Source organism: Vespa mandarinia, chromosome 1 (assembly GCF_050613455.1).
Source record: "Vespa mandarinia isolate Hongniang chromosome 1, ASM5061345v1, whole genome shotgun sequence".
NCBI lineage: Eukaryota > Metazoa > Arthropoda > Insecta > Hymenoptera > Vespidae > Vespa > Vespa mandarinia.
This window is the reverse complement of record NC_140810.1, coordinates 10,478,794-10,499,369: the sequence shown is the minus strand read 5'-3', so window position 1 is coordinate 10,499,369 and position 20,576 is coordinate 10,478,794. Positions and strand designations below refer to the sequence as shown.

The 20,576-nt window shown below is 31.2% G+C and overlaps 3 protein-coding genes across 15 annotated transcripts in view; all 3 read right to left on the bottom strand.

Moving 5' to 3' along the window:
* Nucleotides 1–8,552, bottom strand: part of toc (toucan) — a 41,004-nt gene extending 32,452 nt beyond the window's left edge. The window contains exons 1-3 of one of the 6 annotated variants that reach the window (XM_035875461.2): nt 8,415–8,552; nt 6,218–6,370; nt 5,585–5,707 (exon numbers count right to left, since the gene is read on the bottom strand). In XM_035875461.2, the coding sequence (XP_035731354.1) occupies nt 5,585–5,707; nt 6,218–6,370; nt 8,415–8,417 (279 nt within the window). In that variant the 5' untranslated portion in view covers nt 8,418–8,552. Of the gene's footprint in view, nt 1–5,584; nt 5,708–5,850; nt 6,194–6,217; nt 6,371–8,131; nt 8,264–8,414 lie in introns of those variants that run through there. The other 5 variants (XM_035875463.2, XM_085659222.1, XM_035875473.2 and 2 more) reach the window with 5 other exon arrangements.
* A 1,056-nt stretch (nt 8,553–9,608) lies between these two features.
* Nucleotides 9,609–16,335, bottom strand: Mad (mothers against decapentaplegic homolog 1). Of its 5 annotated transcripts, XM_035875441.2 has the most exons (4): nt 16,259–16,335; nt 15,400–16,188; nt 13,069–14,378; nt 9,609–12,997 (listed from the first exon to the last, which is right to left on the bottom strand). In XM_035875441.2, the coding sequence occupies exons 3-4, from the start codon at nt 14,313–14,315 to the stop codon at nt 12,838–12,840; spliced, it is 1,407 nt and encodes a 468-aa protein (XP_035731334.1). In that variant the 5' UTR covers nt 14,316–14,378; nt 15,400–16,188; nt 16,259–16,335; the 3' UTR covers nt 9,609–12,837. The 5 variants fall into 5 exon arrangements, with proteins under 5 accessions (XP_035731334.1, XP_035731337.1, XP_035731335.1 ...); XM_035875444.2 differs by lacking the exon at nt 16,259–16,335 and having other exon boundaries at nt 16,131–16,151; XM_035875442.2 differs by lacking the exons at nt 15,400–16,188; nt 16,259–16,335 and adding an exon at nt 14,839–15,103.
* On the bottom strand, nt 16,299–20,562 carry IntS8 (integrator complex subunit 8). 4 transcript variants are annotated; one of them, XM_035875436.2, is made up of 13 exons: nt 20,382–20,562; nt 20,144–20,316; nt 19,648–20,062; nt 19,311–19,548; nt 18,998–19,234; nt 18,670–18,915; nt 18,333–18,582; nt 17,847–18,257; nt 17,517–17,771; nt 17,178–17,430; nt 16,989–17,107; nt 16,562–16,911; nt 16,299–16,486 (listed from the first exon to the last, which is right to left on the bottom strand). In XM_035875436.2, the coding sequence occupies exons 1-13, from the start codon at nt 20,399–20,401 to the stop codon at nt 16,367–16,369; spliced, it is 3,087 nt and encodes a 1,028-aa protein (XP_035731329.1). In that variant the 5' UTR covers nt 20,402–20,562; the 3' UTR covers nt 16,299–16,366. The 4 variants fall into 4 exon arrangements, with proteins under 4 accessions (XP_035731329.1, XP_035731330.1, XP_085515363.1 ...); XM_035875437.2 differs by having other exon boundaries at nt 17,178–17,421; XM_085659237.1 differs by having other exon boundaries at nt 20,528–20,551.
* Nucleotides 20,563–20,576: the final 14 nt, after the last annotated feature.

Here is a 20,576-nt window from a genome sequence, read left to right as displayed (position 1 = left end):
AATTAATGTCGTTAATTTATAATAAACTGAGTGCGTAACATACTTTTTTTATTCTTTTTCTTCCTTCTTTTTCATTCTTTCTTACAATTTTTGTATCATGATATTTAAATCACGTGCGTTTTAAGAACACGAAACGATCGACAAACTGAGAAGTGAATAAGAAAAACTCGTTAGTTCGACAATATTGTTGTGAGAACATCGAAACTTTAAATCTACTGTCTTTGTCGTTGATCGTTACTATACCACAAAACGATAAGCCGATACAACGCACGCTCGACGTGTAAAGTCACGTACTAAAACACCTATACTATAGTTGTTGCAACTATATTCTCTTTTCTCTGTAAAATAATGTATATATTTCTTATCTTCCAAGAAGATGGTAGCATTGCACTAAGCGTGATCACGACAATAAACTAAATATCAATATCAAACTACGACGGTAAATAAAAAGTCATAGTAATATGGAAGTACGATGGATATTTGATTTAAATTTAACTCTTGATTATTTCTAAAGTTATTGTTAGTAACGTGAATATAAATAGATGATTTGAACCCTTAAATGTATATGGTTTGGAAAAATTACAGGATATCAATTTTTAACAATATAATAAAACAAATTCTTGAAACGAATTTATCACATTATGTTGCATTTTTTCTATAATATTATATATTCAGTTTTTACCTCATTTACAGATTCTAGGTTGCTATTATAATATATTTTATTCTTCAAAATATTTAAAAGAATTGTTTTATTTGATAAAACGTTCAACAACACTTGACATTAACGTTATACGAATTATTATCTATTAACCATCTTTTCTTTTCTTTTATCTAAAATCCGATAACATTTTCTAAGGCGCTAACAATCCACTGTTATCTCGTAAGGATAATATACACTTTTATTATATGTTATACATTTAAATTATCGTTACTCCATCGCTGTCGTTCCAATCGATTTTAATCAGTTAACAGTGCTTCTCAATTTGGCTTAACAACGAGGAATGTTATGTTCATATTCCTTCGATTTAGTTTAACTGAAAAAATCACAGAACAAGATACTGTCACTCTTCACCATATAAAAGACGAATTCAAATTAAATCTCTCTCTCTCTATCTCTCTCTCTCTCTCTCTCTCTCTCTCTCTCTCTCTCTCTCTCTCTCTCTCTCTTTCTCTCTCTCTCTCCCCCTACATCCCCGTTATTCGTCGTGGAACAAGGCAGTTATTTTAATGTAATTACGACGGCGACACAGTGCTACGGCGATCATAATGAAATCATATTAACGCGATAGCATGGCCTAAATGTTATTTCACGAAGGCGAGCGTAACGCCTGGAGTTTAATAAGCCATGCGATTTTAAACCTCATTATGAAGATCACTCGAGTTTCTTCCTGGATAATCTTATTAAAATAAAAAGAAAAAAAAAAACGTCTTACGATCTTCTTCAGCTTTTGTCACGATGAAAAATGTAAGATCGTTGCTCTTTAAAAAGTACTTGTCGCCTGAACTCTCCAGAGTGAAATCGTAAATGTCATTCACGAGTATCGGTTCTCCCGTTCTTTAAATAACAAACTTTTTAATTTATTTTATCGCTTCATCGTTTGACTATGACCAACCCCTTCACGTCACTATTCGTGAATTTTATTGGCACGACTGAACTTCGAGCCGATATTCTTGTTTCCGTTCACTTTTCTTAGAGTCTTTTTTGAAAGATTTTTAAAACATTGTAACCAGATCACTAGAAATATTTCATGTTGCATATTATTACATATTTATTAGTTACACATTAGAGTTATCCAATAATAAGAGAAAAAATTCTTATTTTCGAGTAAACATAATATTTTTAATTGTTTATTAAAATCATTTAAATTGATATGAATATTGAAATGATATAAGAAATAAAAATATCTTATTCGCAATGTATTAAAAACCATCTTCTCTTATCATCTCTCTTTCTTTATCAAAGAAAAATCCACCAGAACCAGCATGTTTGACTGTATTTTCAAAAGTGTTTTCAAAAGTGTTTTCAAAAGTACGAACCCAATTCGAGCACAATTATGTTCTCGTTCACGGTTAGTTTAACCGCAGTCATTATGTGAAGATCAGCTCATTTTACTTTTTTTTTTTTGGTTCTGTTGTGATCTGACACACCTATCGATTTTAGGATCGTTTCGCGTTAGTTTCGTTTCGCGGCTACCAATCGACAATATGTCAAACCCGGTCCTCGTAGTACATCCGTTCCCTGGTATAAAAATCCTGAGAAAAGACCTTGAGGGACCTCTCCTTACTACATAGCTTCAACGTACGTACTTATGTTTGTATATATACACATATGTTGTATATACATGAACAACATCGTATGGACACGGATCGGTAACCCTATCAAGTAAGTACATGCAATGTTTTCTCATTGAGTTTCTTCGTGAGTTGCTTCTTTTACTCGTGAGACGTATTCGAGTCTACGTAAAAATGTCTCTTTTAATCTTTCTCTTTTAGTCTAACGTCTCGAACGTTATTACTATATTATATTATTTCTTCAATTTTTTTATTCTATCTTACGTATACAAGTTACATATGAGTTTCCCTATAAACGATCGATCGAATGACTCTCAAAGACCCTTTTTTTATTGTTTTTCAATTTATCTCGATGACTAACGTTTGTTAAAATCAATTATGTTGGAAAAGATCACCTTTCAAAACAAAATTTAATAACTCACTTTCTTGCTTCTTTCATTCTCTTCAGAAACAAAAAATATCCTTAAAGATTTTCTTTCTCATTTGCGAAATGACTTTGTCTCTTATAGCCGTTAAAAAGATCGACTGAAAGTTTAACGAAGACTCGGTCGAATCTGTTTCGCTCGTATCCCATCTGATAATATGATGAAAACACATAATGGATTTTTTATCGATCCTGGAAGGAATTAAACTAGGGACATTTCTATAACCGACCGTAAAAACTTCTCCGGAAATGTTCGATCGCAAATGTTGAACATGGAGGGTGCACTCTTCGTTATTGATTTCATGTCGTATACGTTGAAAACTTCAAACGCCGACGCTTGTCGTTGTTGCGAGAGAAAGAGAAAGAGGAAGAAAGAAAGAAAGAAAAAAGAAAGAGAGAGAGAGAGAGAGAGAGAGAGAGAGACGTATTACTAACACGCTTTCATTAAATATTTACACTCGGCCTTTCTTCTCTCTTTTTCAGAATAAATAACAATAAAATGTAAATAATTGATTTACCGGAAATATCTGAGAATTAAAGAACGATTGTATTAATAATTACAAAAATCAATAAGATAATCGAAGAAATCATTTCTTTTTTCTACCAATATCAAGTTTCAACATTGAGATAAATTGTAATTGATTTGAGAATAATTACATGAAGATTTCTTTGCAATAATTAAGATAAATATATCTAATATCGACTATTATAAAATGGTAAAATTTCAATTAAAAAAAATAAAAAAACAAAAAAGAAAGGAAAAGGAAGAAGAAAGAAAAAAAAAAGAAAACAATCGGAAGATAGAGAAAGATTTAAATTAACAAATATTAAAATAAATAATATTCACATATATAATAGAAAAATATAAACGACGAAAGTATAAAAACAAGATTGTAAGTGATCGTTACTTGAGCAACAAAATTTTTGCGGTCCTCGGCTTTTTTAACATACATCGAAGACCGACTACGTGTTGACTATACATAATATACGTACAACATGCTTATCGATCACGAAAGATACGTGGTTGTTATACATGAACATGTACGCGGACAATCTCGTGCATCCTCTTCATATATACATATGTACATTCATACATTCATACATATATACATACATATGGACAACATACGCGACACGCCTGTAACGCGAACGAAGCACGCCTTAGGAGCACGAAGATAAGCGCTTTAAACCATTAAATCTTAATGGAAAAATGGAAACACGATAAAAATGTTGTATTAGATGAAATCATCAGTCGCTCGAACAGCAATTTATTTCTACTTTGCATTTCAAAGATAATAAAAATGGCAACCATTGATCTTAAAATCATTCAACGTTATCTAGAAAAACGATGATTATTCTTTCATATAATTCGATTCATTTGTTCTTTCGTAATTAAATAGCTATATCCTAAAAACTTTTACAAATAAGAAAATAATTCATTTAATTAATAAAGTGTGTAACAGGCTACTATTGAAGTGTCGTTTTCTCAACACGAAACAACGTTTCTGATACATCGCATGAGAGGAAAACGCTCGAAGACTCTCCAAACGCTTTTTCCCGCGTTCGAGCGTTGACCACTTCGATGATCGTTAATAATAGAGCACTCGTTGTTTTTATCGTCGAAAGCAGGTCTGCTTCTTGATACACGTTGCGGGTGAATTAGAAACCTATTACTTCCACGTGTGTCCCGAGATAAAGATAAAGGAGAAAGAGAGTGAGAGAGAGAGAGAGAGAGAAAAGAGACTATATTTACAAATACATGTTAAGAGCTATTTACGTTCATTTGGTATTTAAAAATGGAGGATAGGCATCTGTCGTCCATCGTCGAATCCTTTCGACTCCTACTAACGAAACACACCCTGATAACCGATAGTATCTCTAAATGTTCCATAATTAATTGCTCTCGATCTACTCTACATATAATCCTTAACTGTTCGTTACCCTTGAACGAAAATTTCTACTCGGTTAGGTCATCTCAAAATGGGTCGATCGAAGTACATCGATATAAAATACATATCCCAAGAACGTTTCTGACCCTCCTATCGAATCAATGACGCCCACGGTCAAGTGGAAGTCGTTAAAAATAAATAAGAAAAAAAATTTCTGTTCGAATTTTTAATTCGAATAAAAATCAGTTCGAAATTAATATTCTGCTAGATCAAGTTTTAATAATGCAATTCTGCAGGTCATTATCAAGCAAATGCATTCACAGTTTGAAGTTTTTGAACTTTATTCTCATAGATAAGAAAATGATTTACGATTATGATAATTTTTATTTTTATTTATACACGATCAAAGTAGTATATAAGTACTATATTCTTCTAGAAATACGAATTATTTATTGTATGTGAATAAAACAAATATTAAATCGGTCCTGTTCGATTTCATTCGATTTCATTTAAATATTTATCGAATTTAACTGATTGAATACCGATATAAATAAAGCAAATTTGTATGAAGTAAAACAAATATCCTTGAAAATATCTAAAATAATTTTATTAGAGATTTATATAAAGCAAACAATATCAGATCTACTTAAAAATTCTGTCCATATTAGTATGAATTTTTAGCTTACAAGGACGAACTATTTCATTGGAAAAAAGTTTAAAAACTTTCATCAAGATGAGAAAAAATAACATTAATAGAAAATTACAATATTATTATATATACAATGCTAATAAAATATTAATAAACAGTATAAAAATTATTTTCTTCTACTTAAAAAAAAACATACAAAACTTTCAGTTCTTATAAATGCTACAAATCAGTCTTTTCTATTGAAAAATTATAAAATTATAAGAAAATTATAAAAATGATACGACAAAATACAAAGATCGTAAATAATAATTATAATAATTTGAAGCTTACCTTAGCCATTTCCTCGTCCTGTTCGTACGGAAAACCTATCGAGGAGATACACCAGTCAATCTCCAGCTTCTGGTCCGACGTCGATTCTCTCGAGTGGGCCTCTCTGAAGCGGAAATTCGCGTTCTGCAAAAGGCGGATGAACGATGATTGATCCTCGAGTTCATTCCTCGTTTTAACTCAAATTTCTTGTATATAATCGCGTTCGACGCGAATAATTTGATCACAATACAATGAAATAAAGAAGGAAATAAAGAAAGAGAGCTAACGGAGAAAAAAACGGAGGAGCCACCCTCGAACGCTCGATCGTAGGTGCGTGTGCGCGTGACTTTCCTCCGTATGTCCTACTCGACGCGTCGATTCCAAGCGAAATTCACTCTTGCGGCTCTGCCCTCGCGCAGCGACGCTTCACCGACATCGGCGTCGCCGAGAACGACGCTCGTTATTGATCGGGGCCCGTTGTCGAGCGTCGGAGGCGTCGGAGGCGTCGGTGCCCGTTGGAGGCTACTAGTAATACTGGAGGTGGAGGTGGAGGTGGAGGTGGAGGTGGAGATGGAGGTGGAGATAGAGGTGGTGAAACTGCATGTGGAGGTGGTAATAGCGATGGTACTACTCGTGGAAAATCGGACAACTTACTTCTGTCTTTCTCTCCCTCCTCTCCCTGTCTTTCTCTCTCTCCTCTCTCCCTCTACCTCTCTTTCTCTCTATTTCCGAAAGGGTTGGCGCCGCTTCAATGAGAAGGAGTACAGCTCGGTGGATCTCTTCTCTTTCCGGTCCAAAAAGACTTCTCTTAGACAAATTTTTAAGAATTTTAAACTAACGGAACGAGAGAGTAGTCTTCTTCTAGTAATGATCACTGTATATAACTTTTATAAGGATTTTCTTTATCTATAATTATCAGTGATGACAAAATTTATAAGCGTTACTTTTGAGATACGCGTTGAAAATTTAAAAATTAATTTAACTTTTAAACTTAACTTTTCATTAATAATTTCTGTACTTGAGAAAAGATTTCGTAATAATCCAAAAACAATATTCTTTTTTCTTTTCTTTTTCTCTTACAAATTCTCGAAGATTTTTTAAAATAATGAAATTTATTTAAACAAGAAGTATGATTAAAAGATGAGATTTACGATGTAAAAGATTTAAAATATTAAACTGAATTGTATAGAATAATTGTAACTTCTTTTCAACAATTTCTCTAGTTAATACAAGTTTCCTTTGATAATCCAGAAATAATCTTGTTTTTTTTACTGATAAATTTTCAAGAATTTTTAAGATAATTTAATACGAGTAAGCAAAAAATAAAGAAAAATGATATAAAAAAATATATATATTGATAATATTATGCATGACTATAATTCTTTCCTATCAAAGTTGATAATATTGCCTGCATTCATATAATAGAGATATTATCATCAAAGCACTTTTTTAATTTCCTAAAAAGAAATTTCCTGAAAAAATTATATTTCTTAACATAATTAAAATAAAATTAATTCAATGGATTAGATGTACCAATAATTGATTGAGTATACATCATTTATTATGCTAGCAAAAATAATTTCGACTAATGGTATACTCATATCTATAACTATTATGACTGGAAGGAGTTAAAATTACACACAGGCTTTGTACGGAATATGTACGTCAAAACTATATATTCTATGTGTCCGGAAATACTTTCGATTCGAGGACAATGGTTCTTTTGTGTGCCGCATATACGCTGTTTCGAGTCTCTCATAAAAATGAAGATCGAGTTTAGATCCAAAGAATACGTATACTTCCCCCTCTCTATGCCTTGATAAATTCTTCGACAATATTTACAAATAGTGCTTGGCATGATTCGAGGAAATAACGATAAAAAGTATCGCTGGTTTGGTTATTATGTTGGATATTTGATAACAGATTCCGATAAATATTAATTGAAATTATTGATAAAAAATATTATCTACAAACATATATCAAACAATAATGATAAAAATATTTCCTTGAAGTAATATTACATGCAGCTTTTAGCCACTGTTATACGACCAACATTTGAGAAAACGGTCTGTCATTAAAAAAGTTTTTGTTCCGTATCATAATTTATCGTTTCGTAAGTGGGATTTACCATTACCTTGCATGTTTTCCGTAGGTATATGCGGACGCACGCTCGAATGCTTCGAAAAAGCTAAATTGTTAGATACAACGAAAATCACTAAAACTGTTTTTTTGTCCTATGTTTCTAAAAAGAAACATGCATTTTCTATCAATTTCGCAACACCGGAATCACTGCGAAACTGTGCCTAAGTAACGTTTGAAATATTACAACATATCGACGTGATTATTAAAAAAACAATTGAAAATAAATATTTCGAACAGGAAACTATTATCAATATTTCTTATTTTTACAAGTGTCGATACGCGTGAGATAAGACAATCGCAATAAGACTATCGTAGAAACATTCCACATAATAAAAAAAAATAAAAGAAGAAAATTGTAATTTAAACATAGAAAGATACATTAAAAATCCTTCACATGATAAGATATTGTCATGATGTTGAGCTTACAATGATATTTTGACAGCCGATGAGAAGAGCCACGAACGATTTTGAAGCCACTATCGTTTTCGAAGGAAGAAACAAAAGATCGAATCACTCCGAGATGATCTATTTATCTTCGAGATAACGATACCGATCGTTCGTTCTAAATGAAATTCCTTCTTTCTCCCTCTCTTTTTCTGACTTTTTTGAAAAAAATATTCGCGTTACTCAAAAATAATACCGAAAGAAATATTAAAATATAGTAGAATGAAATAGTTAGAATAAAGATAGAATAAAGAAAAGAAAATACCATGACTGCACTAAGCCACCGTGTCGAGTATTACGAACCTCTCTTCGCGGAGGTTCGGGTGACACTGTTGGCGAAATTATTAGGAAGTGGTGACAACTCGGGTAACGTACTCAGGTCACCTTGGTGGCGTCGTTGACGAACCGCCGGGATGAAAATAATGGCTGGCACAAAGCGATTACAATCGTATCTTCGGCTTATCTCGGATAATACTGAAATAAATTTTAAATCGTGTTACACCAACGTAATTATTTATTAATTTTAATTCATTGATACTCTACCTTACGAAAAAGTTCATTGAAATATAATATATATTGATAAATATAAATGCACGCTGACAAGTTTACAACACAAGTTTCAATATAAATTCTACACATGAGAACATGTACATATGTACGAACAATAGATATGTATGTTTAACCTATAAATTCGTTTTACTGGTTTACTGCATTTAACATTTGTTCGTAGTAAAAATTGATAATCTATAATTAATTGTAAAGAAAGATTTATTTATTCAGATTATTCTGGATTATTTCGGATTATTTTACGTCACGTAAAATATCCGATCAAAAAATCGAAGGATCGACGTCGTATTATTACACGTATAACAAAGCCTCCCGTACAATTAAATAATTCCTAATCGTATTATATATTTTGCTTCGTGATCGATACATTGTTAAATCCATAAAAATTATTTGCATGAAAGTATTAATTATTTTATCTATATGCCACAATAAAAACACTGTAATTGATGGTGAAACAATGTTTGAATTTTCCATTCCGAACTGCTTCTATTACGTTGGCCAACTTAAGAAAGCAGATTGAGGGCCAAAATTTTCGACGATTGTTTAAAAAACGTATATACATAAAATTACTTTAATTTTATGCCATTTACTAATTTTATTTACAAATAACATTTTTCCGCGCCTTTACTTATTTATTGATATATACTAGAAATATAATATATCAGATGAAATTTTTTATACAAATATCTTAGGCGCGCGAAAATTCAAACGACCGACTTGAAATAATACAAATGATAATCATCGAAGAAAATATAATTGCATCGTGTAATCAATTTTTTCATTGTAAAATAAATATTGAATATTTCGTAATTGGGAACAACGGATATAAAAAGGTCGGAAATGATTGTAAAAATAAATGAAACTACAATGTTTCATTGCACGTAGATACACATGTAGGTACTAACTTTTATTCATACTCGGTAGGCTTCACAACACACTGGTTACCAAAAAAAAAAAAAAGAAACGCAGACGTAGCGTCACAAACAAGAGTATCTCTGTCGTCCGAGCAAATATCTTTAATTTAACATTAAAAATCATGTATATATGTATGTTGAATCGGAGTGCATATCTTTCTATACTAAAGTTCTAAAATGAGTTTTGTCTTTTAACATACCGTTACATCGTAAATCAACGCGTTTCTGAATCTATAAGACACCTATATTTTGTAAATATGCCGCTGATGTCAATTGTTCCATTATCGAGTGATCAGCGGCCTCGGTATTCCGGAAAACATGGAGGAAAAACGGAAGGAAATATCGTTGATATCATCTCTAAAAGTTAAACGTGGAATGGATTCCGAAGGCGTGTCGTCACACCAATAATTATATTTATTTACAATGACTGTCATTAATGAATTACAAACCCGTTCCCAAATCACTTTCTGCATTAATATACTTCTATATATACAGTTATATATAAATACATCTATATCTTTTTTGAGGCCATCGATATTGTCAAGTTGAAATTTTCATTTTAAATTAGCCATGTTCGTTAAGAGCAAAAAAATGCTTCCAACAAAGCATAGTTTTTGTTTTCATGAAAAACTATGCTATAATTTTCTGTTATATAATGTATAAGTTTATATACGATAATATAAGAAGCATTCTCAAGGCACAAATATGGGCAGCATATAAGCTATGCTAATTCTAACAGAATAAATAGACAATTTCTTCCACGCATCTTTGATTTACATATTTTCAAATTGTAAGGCTTATTAATATACTTTCATAAGAATAATGCAGATGATTTGTAATCGGGTCTTACAAAAAGGATTCAATGTATATGTTTCAATTAATAAAGTAAATGAGAGAGTTGCAAGAACGTAATTTAAAGCTCTTAGTATACAGTACAGTGCGGTAATTGTACATACATGTTGCGACGAAGCATCGTGCTTATTTCGATTGCTATAAGCTCAATACACATAAACGCATGTTCAATCTTATAATATTTTATCGATATTGATGGTGAATATAATTCATTCTTAAAAATGTTCTGTTAACGTCGAGGCTTAACAGGCAATTACATGAAAATGTAAGGCAAACAAGATTGTATCTAGTATTGTTGGCGAAATGTTGTTCTTGTAATTACCGATTATTGTCACAATCTCTTGTATAACTGTCGTTATGAAAATCTTGTATATTTCAGTCTCTCTTTACGTTTTTGTTTCGTTATGTTGGCAAATTTTCTTAATTGTTGATCTCCCGATCGTAGTTTGCTAATTTTGGTAGCAAAGAATCACAGCTAGACACATCGGCAAACGAGTGTTATTTAACAAGCGGCAGTGATTTCTGTTTCACGGTCGTACGATATTCTTATTTTAAATCATGTAACGTGTTCGACTTTTCCTAAACTTATACTCAAAAAGTACATAGAATATACATAAAAAGTAATAGCAGTTCATAAGCCAGAAATGCGTCTAAATCTATGTCGGAATACAAACATCATTAAGTGTGTGTTATTCTTAAATGAAACTTAATATTAATTATGTACATTTTGATTAAAACGATATAAAAGAAAATTATTTGTCATAAAAATTTCTAAAAAAGAATCACCTATTTCAATACATTTGTAATATAACTTTTACATGATGCAAAATATTTCTTAAACATGGCCAAACTTAAAAGTTTACTATTTCTATTGCACTTTCATTTTATTATTCATACGACATTCCTGGCTCGTTATATAATAAAAAGTGAAAGGAGCTTATATTTTTATATTTATATATATATATATATATATATAAATTATTTATTTAAAGTCAGAATTCCCTTTTTTAGAAAGAGAAAAAGAATGTTTAAAAAAATAATTCTTTCATTTTATTAATATTACACAAATTATACTGTATTATCTTAAGAGATAATTTTAATATAGTATTGAACTATATGGTTATCTTAGAAAATACATCTTGTACTTAAAATTTATATATACGCATCACGTATGTCAAATTTTTACCAAAAATTATTAAAACATTTAAAGTTTGAAGAAACCATATGACAGTTCTATATATTTATCTCACTCTTTCATTGCTTTGTAAAGGGAAATCTTACTTTAAAAAATCTTACTTAATTCATTATTGAGTTATGGTCACACGACCAACATAGCATAGCATACATAAAATGTTAGGGAAGCTTGCACAAAAAGTAATCCTTCCAAGGATTACTAAATTTAAAGTTTCAATAGATTATTAGATGCAGTTAACTTTAAAGTGTCAACGTGAGATCAGCATCCAGCATTTCATATCGAAGTATCAATTGCATTGTAATCAGTAATGACAAAATTAATTATTCTTATTTCAGGATTATGATTATAATGATAAGTTTGGGTAATCTAATCCTTGTTAAGTATAAGTTGTAATTTTAAAGCACGCATATTATAATTCGAACGATTGGACAATAGAGTATTATATATTTAATGTATAACTTTCGTACGATACGTACCAATTTTAGAGCCAAACATGAATTTCTGATTGTAATCTCTATCCCTACACTTATATATGTATAATTATATCTATACATGATTTGAAATGATTTAAAATCAGGTTAACATATTCAGCTCTAAAGATTAGGTATTTATATTGATTTAGGAAATTACTTTCTTCTATCACTTGATAGATAACTTGTGCTTGAACTTCATTTTTATATTGTCCCTTAAGATCATCTAGGAAAGCATTTGCAGTACGCTAGTAGCGAATATCTTCAGAACAATTTCCCATATAAAATAAAGTATTATGACTGTTAATAGATTTGAAAAATATTCCTCATATGTATATAAGATATCCTATTTCTACTATAATTTTCTCCATACATAACAGCCAAAATGTGGTATAACTCTAAACGTATACCACGTTATTTATGAAACTTTTATATATCAACAATCACTCTCCATCTATCTAATTTTTATAATTGTTCATTTTCTTTAAAATATTTCTTCAACATTTTTAATTATGCTGAAATTAAACATGTCACAATAAGTGACCATCTTTGACACTTACACCTCTAAACACTTTCCTGAAAACACTATCTCTTGTATAATCCACATGATTTGTATGTTTCTGCACTAAAACTCACTTATCTATTACCACTAATGGTTTTTTCTGCTTGTATTATCAACCAGTATACAATCTATGACACAGAACTTATAGCATTATGTGGTGAACCCATTTGTGTTAGCACCTTATCCAACCATTGCAAAGGCCCATGTAAATGTGCTTCTATCCAACAAGGTGTAGATGTAACATCTTGCCGATGATACTCTGCACCCCATCCTTTTACAAAAGACATTCTGCAAAATATTGTATAAAAAAAATGTTAAAAACTTAATGAAAACATGAAATAATGAAAATATAAGCATACCTGATTGTACACATTTTTGTTAATTCATACACAGCTTCGAATCCATGATTAACACTTTGTGACAATAATTGAGCAAATTCTTGATTATTAAATATTTTGAGCGAGCAACCTGGAGGAATTTTACAAACTGTACTAGGATGGAAACCATGATGATGATTACAATTTCTAGATTGAACGAATATAGCTGAATCTGAAAGGCATTCTGCATAAACTTCTCCACCAACATAATAGAGATGTACTCCTTTTCCAATATGTCTTCTAGTATTTTCAATAGTAGAATTTCGATTTACGTTAGACAATTGGCCCAAGCAAAAACGATCAGAATTATTACTTGGATTCGTAAAACCATCTACTATAATAGAATGAGACTGACAATGAAAAACTTCTCCTACTCTACAGTTTAACTCATAGTATGCAATAGAGGCCCAATACAGTGGTTCTTGATAACACACTGGTGCTACTTCAGCAGGACCACCTGTGTCCATTGCCACCGGATCTGGTGGAGGAGATTGACCAGGTTGTGAACCATCTTCTGGAGGGGAATATGCCGGCGGTGGTGTTTCTGGTAATCCATTTGTACCGTAAGGACTTTGTGGATTCGGCGAAGTAGTACTTCCTGGACTAGGTACAGAGCCAACAGAAGACATAGGAGAAGTTGGATTTACACCAGTGGTAGAACTTGCATTAAAGCCACTGGATGAATAAGATACATTATGTGGCATGGTTGGTTCTGCTAATTGTTGAAATGGTAGTAGAGAATGACCAGGGGCATATTCTGAATGCCTTGGGACGAGTACTGGTGGAAGCACAGGACTTTCCACTCTCTTGTAATGGTAAGGATTAATGCAAACTTCTTTTTGTTTAGCAGAAAATGGATATTGACACAATTCAAGTGGTTTCAATTCATGATGAGATTGCAAATCTGGCCATCTCCATACTCGACAATAAATTACATGCGGTAGTCCCTTGCGATGAGATACTTGCAATCTACCATCCAAGCTTCTTGGTATCGTTACACACTTGCTTGGTGTGCCAGGACAACTTAAGGCCCGTTCCAATTCCTCTATCGCACCTTTTCTTTTCTTTAATTTCTTTACCAAAGAATCTACTGCTTTCTCAGCCCATTTCTCTTCTTCGTCTCCTTGTTTCCAGCCAAGCAATTTTTTCACAGCTGGACTAGTGAAAGAAAATAAACTGTTTAGTGAAGACATAGGTCCAGAACTAGATGAACCTTCTTCATCATCCATGTTTAAAATATTTATATATTGGTTCTGTCAATGTTTTTTTTAATTCTCTCTTCGAACTATGGTCTGTAACAGAAAATAATTGAAACATAGATAGCATAGAATTCCTTAATAAAATTTTGTAAATATCATGCTTTTCATATTTATTACACCTGGCTTTTTGCTTTCATTTTATTCCCAATAAAAAAGCTGTTATAAAAGCTTCTCATGATGAATTCGAAACGTATGCTTTAGCAAATAAAAATATATAGCTAAGTGTCAACTCCAAGAGCCAGTTTTCCGTGACAATTCATCGTATCGGAAAATTGAAGATTTTTCCAAGAATCGCGGAAACGAAAGAAAAATATCCATAGTGAATGTGAAAAGTTAGGTTAGATCTCCGAAATGTTTTCAAGATCACGCTGTCGAAAGGAAAAAATAGTGTAAGAGTTGAACGCGCGCGCACGAAAACGCATCAGAAATTCATGCTCATGAAGCTCGACTTTTGTACTATAATGGGACAAGAAGATTTGAAGTATTTACTTACGTACCACATGCTACCGTTTTAGCATCATTGTTTTTACAAAATCTCTCTCCCATTAAGAGTGACTCGACGCCACGCTCTCGCCATCGCGAAATAACTAAAAGCGCCTACAACCGCGTATCGATTCTTCTCGCGTTCGACTTTAGAGCTTACTTAATGGCGCGATGACGATTCTTACGAATTTGATAATCATCTAAGTAAATTTAATGTCGATACAATATTATCCACTTCGCAGCATTCTCACTTTTTTCTCCCTCCCGCCCTTCCAATCATTCTTACTCCCTCCCTCACTATTTCTCTTTCTTTCTTTCTTTCTTTCTCTCTCTCTCTCTCTCTCTCTCTCTCTCTCTCTCTCTCACTCACTCACTCACTCACTCACTCACTCACTCTCCCTCTTCGTTTCTTTCTTTTCCTTTTCTTTCTATCTCTCTTCCTGTCTATTGCTCCCTCGCGCCTATTTGCACAGCACGACAAGGGGATTTCTGAGGAAACGAAAAACTCGGAACTTTCACTCGTCAGTGAGTTGGGAGAGTATTGTCGAAGAAAACTTTTATCCTTACTCACCAAGATTGACTATCGAGATGATTATTGTTGATGTATGTACTCGTCTTCAAAGACTTAAAAGTTACAAATTATTAATCCTTTTGTATCTCGTTTGCGTGAGCGAGTGTTTACTCTACAGAGAATGGGACGTCGCATAGCAGCATTATGGCGTTGCTGAACCATCATGGCGACGTGTTTATGAGGTTCGCATTTGCCGTAACTGCTATACCAGCAATCGCATACGTCCATCACATTTCTCTTTCATATCGAAGACTCTTTTGATACGTTCTCGTGTGCATTATTGGAATGTTTATACCATCCAAAGAAACATTTGCCCTCCTTGCTTTAGCATTATTAATCACTTTTTGACGCACATTTACATACTCATAGTTACACACGATGATAACAGCGCGATTCGATATGATAAGAATTAATCAAATGTAAGGACAATGTGGACTCTTATTTTCTTCGATGATTTTTGATAATTTTCTATGACGCAAATATTGTTTTTATCTCTTTGTGATATATAATTACCCAACTGTATCTACGTTTTTCGATATCTTTTAAATTCTTTATAATATAGTTAGCATATAACATTGTTTGTGTCTTATATGTATGTAAAGCGCTGATTGGCAAAGTCTGCGAATGAGAGAAGGGTGGGAAATTCGAATAATTGCATTACCGAGAAAAAGATAAGCGTTACGAAATTTACTCAAATTATGATAGTAGTAAAGATGACGTGCCTAGATTACCTATTTTTCTGTCGTACAATCAAGTCAACATGTAGTTATGTCCTTTTTTCTGAGTCATCTAAAAAGTATACATACGCAAACGTTATGTGTCCGTATACTACGTACGAAGATAAAACTAAAACAATTACCTTAATGCTTCATTAATCACGATATTAATCATCGATTAAAAATATTATAAAACTATAAATTTTATTTTCCTAATTGTAAGAATAATATACAACTTATATACAATTCTTTTAATACACATATTGTTTTGTTAATGCTCTTAAAAATTTTGCTTTTCTTATATTTGCTGCTTCTCTCTGGATTTCTTCATTATTATTAGAATTCAACTCTAACAGACCTATGATCTTAATCTGAAAATAATGATGATCTGAAGATAATGATGAAAAGAAAATGAAAGTAATTTTTATTATATTGTTAATACTTACAGCAAGTTGCTTTCTATGATGTTCACCACGTTTAGTATGTAAATGAATAAGATATTCCAATATTGTTGTATCCCAAATGCAATGATAATATGCATCCATTGCATCTGCTGTTGTACAACTTTTTTGATCGCTTCCTGCCATTTTAAATGCCAGAGAATAATCTACTTCTTCCAAAAATTGACATAATATAGCTGCTTGCGTATAACATTGCAAATGAGCACAACATTTAATCATTCTTCTATAAACAAGATCATCTATTTGTGCACGTGGTATAGGTTGACTGAAAAAATCGCTAGCAACCATTATTGCTTCTAGGTAATATTTCATTGCACTTTCATAATAACCTAAAACTATTGGAACATTTAATTATTAGTATCTGAATAAAGAAGAATATCTTTTTTGCATCATCTATTGTTTGAATACTTACCAAAGTTAAGATCACCTGTTAATCTTAGCCAAGGAATATTAGTGGGGTGATATTTTAAGGCTTGCATTAATAATTGAAATAATAACTCTCCAATATATCTAATATTATAAAAGTTAGTACTGAAAATTGTATACACATTATTAATACATATTTATAATGTTAAATAGAATTAAGGAATGTAATATTTACTTTAATACTCCTGCTGGCCAGAGAGTAAGATATTGTGTATGCAATTCTAAACTAGATTCATCGCGTAATACATTACGTAAACGTGCTAAGAGAGAAATAACAACAGTAAGAACCATTGGTTCACGTAGTCTATTTAAGGTCCCTATTATACTAGCACTGGCATCTCTTGATGCACTTCCAGTAGTAGTACCACTATTACCACTACTGCTTCGTTTTTGTGGCTGGTCTCTAGGTGCTCCAAAAGCTGTCAAAACTTATTTATTATGAAGATTATTTATATTTTCATAAAAAAACAAGTAAAATATAATAATTTAAATTAGTTAATGACGAAATATTTACTCATATCCCATGCTTCTCTAGGAAATTTCCGTGTCCCTTTATATTTAACAATATCTTGACAAACACTACTAATAGCAGCTGCAAATTCTGTATAACTCCATCGTTTTTCTAAACTTGTAAGATAATCCCATTCGGCCATATTTAATAGAAAAACAGTACAATATTCAATTATTTCTTGTCTTGGAATAACTTGATCAGTTGCTTGCAATGCACCAAGACACTGTTTACTTCTTGCAACTAAATTTGATATATTACCTAAAATGAAACAATTCATGTTATTACAGTTAATTTCATTGAGGATTTAAATTATTTTTTTCAATTTATACTTACATATGTTTGTTGCTGGCCAAGCATGGAGACATCTCCATATATCAACAAGTAATGACTCCCAATTTATTAACTTAGATAATTTATAAATTAATGTATTTCCACTCTGTGAATGCTGTTGTACTTCCTTCTCTAAAACAAGTAATAATTCAATAGCTCCTTCAAAGTCTTTAGATATTACTAATTCTCTGCTTTTAGCCAAAAGAACATATGAATAGTCTTGAAGAAATCCTCGAGGAAGAGACATAACAACACTTTGTAATGGTATAGGTAATTCCCAATAATTGTTTATATGCCATAATGGCTTCATACGAAGTTTGCTATCCAAAAGTAGTAAAGTTTCATGAATTTCTTGACTATCATAAGATTGTATGAGTTTTTGTTCTAATTCAAAAACTTCGATCCCTGTATTATCTATAAATTAAATTTATATTATTTTTTATGAATATTTATAACATTTGCCTACAAATTTATATGCTAAATATTTACATGCAGATCTCATAGGTGTAATGCCCCAATCATTATTTAATAATAAATTTGGTAATTCCATTTCTTCAATAGATGCCTTTTTTTCTATTTCATGTAATTCCCTTTCATTGAAAAGTGCTGTATAAGCAGAATCATTAAGTAATTTAGATGCCAATCCTTCTAAATTACTTGTATTTACAAGATAAAGTAAATAACGAGAGATGTATTTTTTGTCTACTAGAGTTGCTTTTTCCAGAACACTATCAAGAGCCTATAAAATAATTTTGTAAAAAATATAATTAATAAGTTTGATTTAAATATTTATTTTTAAATATTAACTGTTTAAAATCTTGCTTACCCAGAAAAGCACATCAAGTCCTTTAGTACCAGCTGATTGTATTTCAGAAACATAATCTCCAAGAATAACACTTTCATTGAGTATATTACGAACTAAATTCAAACATTGAATTTGTAATAATAAATCACGAGCTACTACAAGTTTTCTATTTACAGATCCTCCTTGAATATCTAATTCTAAATTATCCCTATAGACTTTTGGTATATCTCTTGAAATATTATCAGTTTGCAAAATTTGCAATATATTCTAAAATATGATTTTCATATTATATCACAGAAACATTATATGATTCCAATTAATAATGTGTTCATTAATAATGTATACATACTACATATTGATCTTTGATAGAAGACTGTAACTGTTGCGATAGAGTGGACATAATACCATCTATAGGTACTTCACAAGCTAAACAACATCCATCTAAGAATTCCTTTTGTATCTTGCAATATATCAATGAATCTGAGGTATCAAATTTGTAAAATATTTCTTTTGCTTGACTAACATGGTTCTTTGCTTCTTGATATTCTTCTCTTAATAAATGAAATACAGCCAAATCATAATGTATCTAAAAAATAGTTGAAAAGTAATATATCACATTATAATTTTTTAACAAATTACTTTTATGTTTATCTGAATGATACCTGACATTTAACTTCTTCGATATTGATAGAATACATATTTTCCCAATTTTGTTTAATTTCTGTACTATCTTCGGTAAGCATTTGAAAAGTATCAAAAGAGAGTGCTTTCAATTTTAAATCCGTTGATTGTAAGACTGCATTTAAAGTATTAACACTATTGGGTATATGTGTTTCTAATTTTCTAATAATCTCATCCACCATACCTGATGGTACGTAAGTAGATTCCTGAATACCTGGTCTAAATAAAGAAAAAAATGTTCATATAATAACAATAAATATACTAATATATATATTTATTAAGATATACTAATATTATTTGAAAATTTTAAAGTCTTACATATGAAGAAACTGCTGTTTAGATTGCTTATTATGCAGAGCTCTATAAATTATTGCTCTTATATGCCACCTGTGATATAAGACAATTGTGAACAGTGCTTGATCAGAAACATTATGTATAGAAAAATCAGGAATTGCAGGTATTTCAACAATAGCATCTGTTGTTATATAGAACAAATCTTGTAATAAAGTTACTTGTATTGGTAAAGGTAATTTCTTTTCCAATATATCTAAATTCCATTTTAAATGCGCAGCTACTTTTAAAGAAAGAATCTTTAATGCAAGATTTTTATGTGACCATTTTGTCATGCTAGATTTTGTTTCATTTACTTCTACATCTGTCGATTTTGTATCACTCTCCTTTTGATCAGAATTAATTGTTATAAATTTAATTATCAAATCAGTAGATGATGGGTCTATGAATAAAAAGAATTCGATTAATGAATGATCATTAAATATTTCTATTTCTTTAGTTTATATCTAATTAATCTGTTTACCTGGATTGGACTTTGATAAATGTTTCTGTAGTAAAGACGGATTTAATAAAAATTCAAACCAAAGAATTGTATCTGGTGAAATAGGAACCGTTCCTGGTCTTAACAAATCTACATCCATATTTCTTGTATTAATATTATTAAAAACAGATTTGTACTGATACGAGTTACATTTACTGTAAAAACAAATACGCAGGTTAGATGCGTAGTTTAAGCCGCTCGGTATGTAGTATGCACATACGTTCCAAATAATCTCTCCATTTTTCGTTGTAAATTAACTAAATATATTTTTTATTGTCAATTTTATATATACATAAATTTTTATATTATATCAATAACACAAAGAATATATTTCAAAACATTGTAAGAGTAGAACAAGACATATACTTCACTGATGCTTTCGAAGCAAATGACGTCCTTCCTTTTCCTCTTCTAA

Coding starts and splice junctions, on each gene's coding strand:
- IntS8 (XM_035875436.2), bottom strand. CDS start 20,401: ATGGAGAGATTATTTGGAAC. Junction 20,317..20,381: donor ATGGAGAGATTATTTGGAAC/GTATGTGCATAC, acceptor TTGTTTTTACAG/TAAATGTAACTCGTATCAGT. Junction 17,108..17,177: donor TGGCCAGCAGGAGTATTAAA/GTAAATATTACA, acceptor TACAATTTTCAG/TACTAACTTTTATAATATTA.
- Mad (XM_035875441.2), bottom strand. CDS start 14,315: ATGGATGATGAAGAAGGTTCATCTAGTTCTGGACCTATGTCTTCACTA. Junction 12,998..13,068: donor ACAAAAATGTGTACAATCAG/GTATGCTTATAT, acceptor AATATTTTGCAG/AATGTCTTTTGTAAAAGGAT.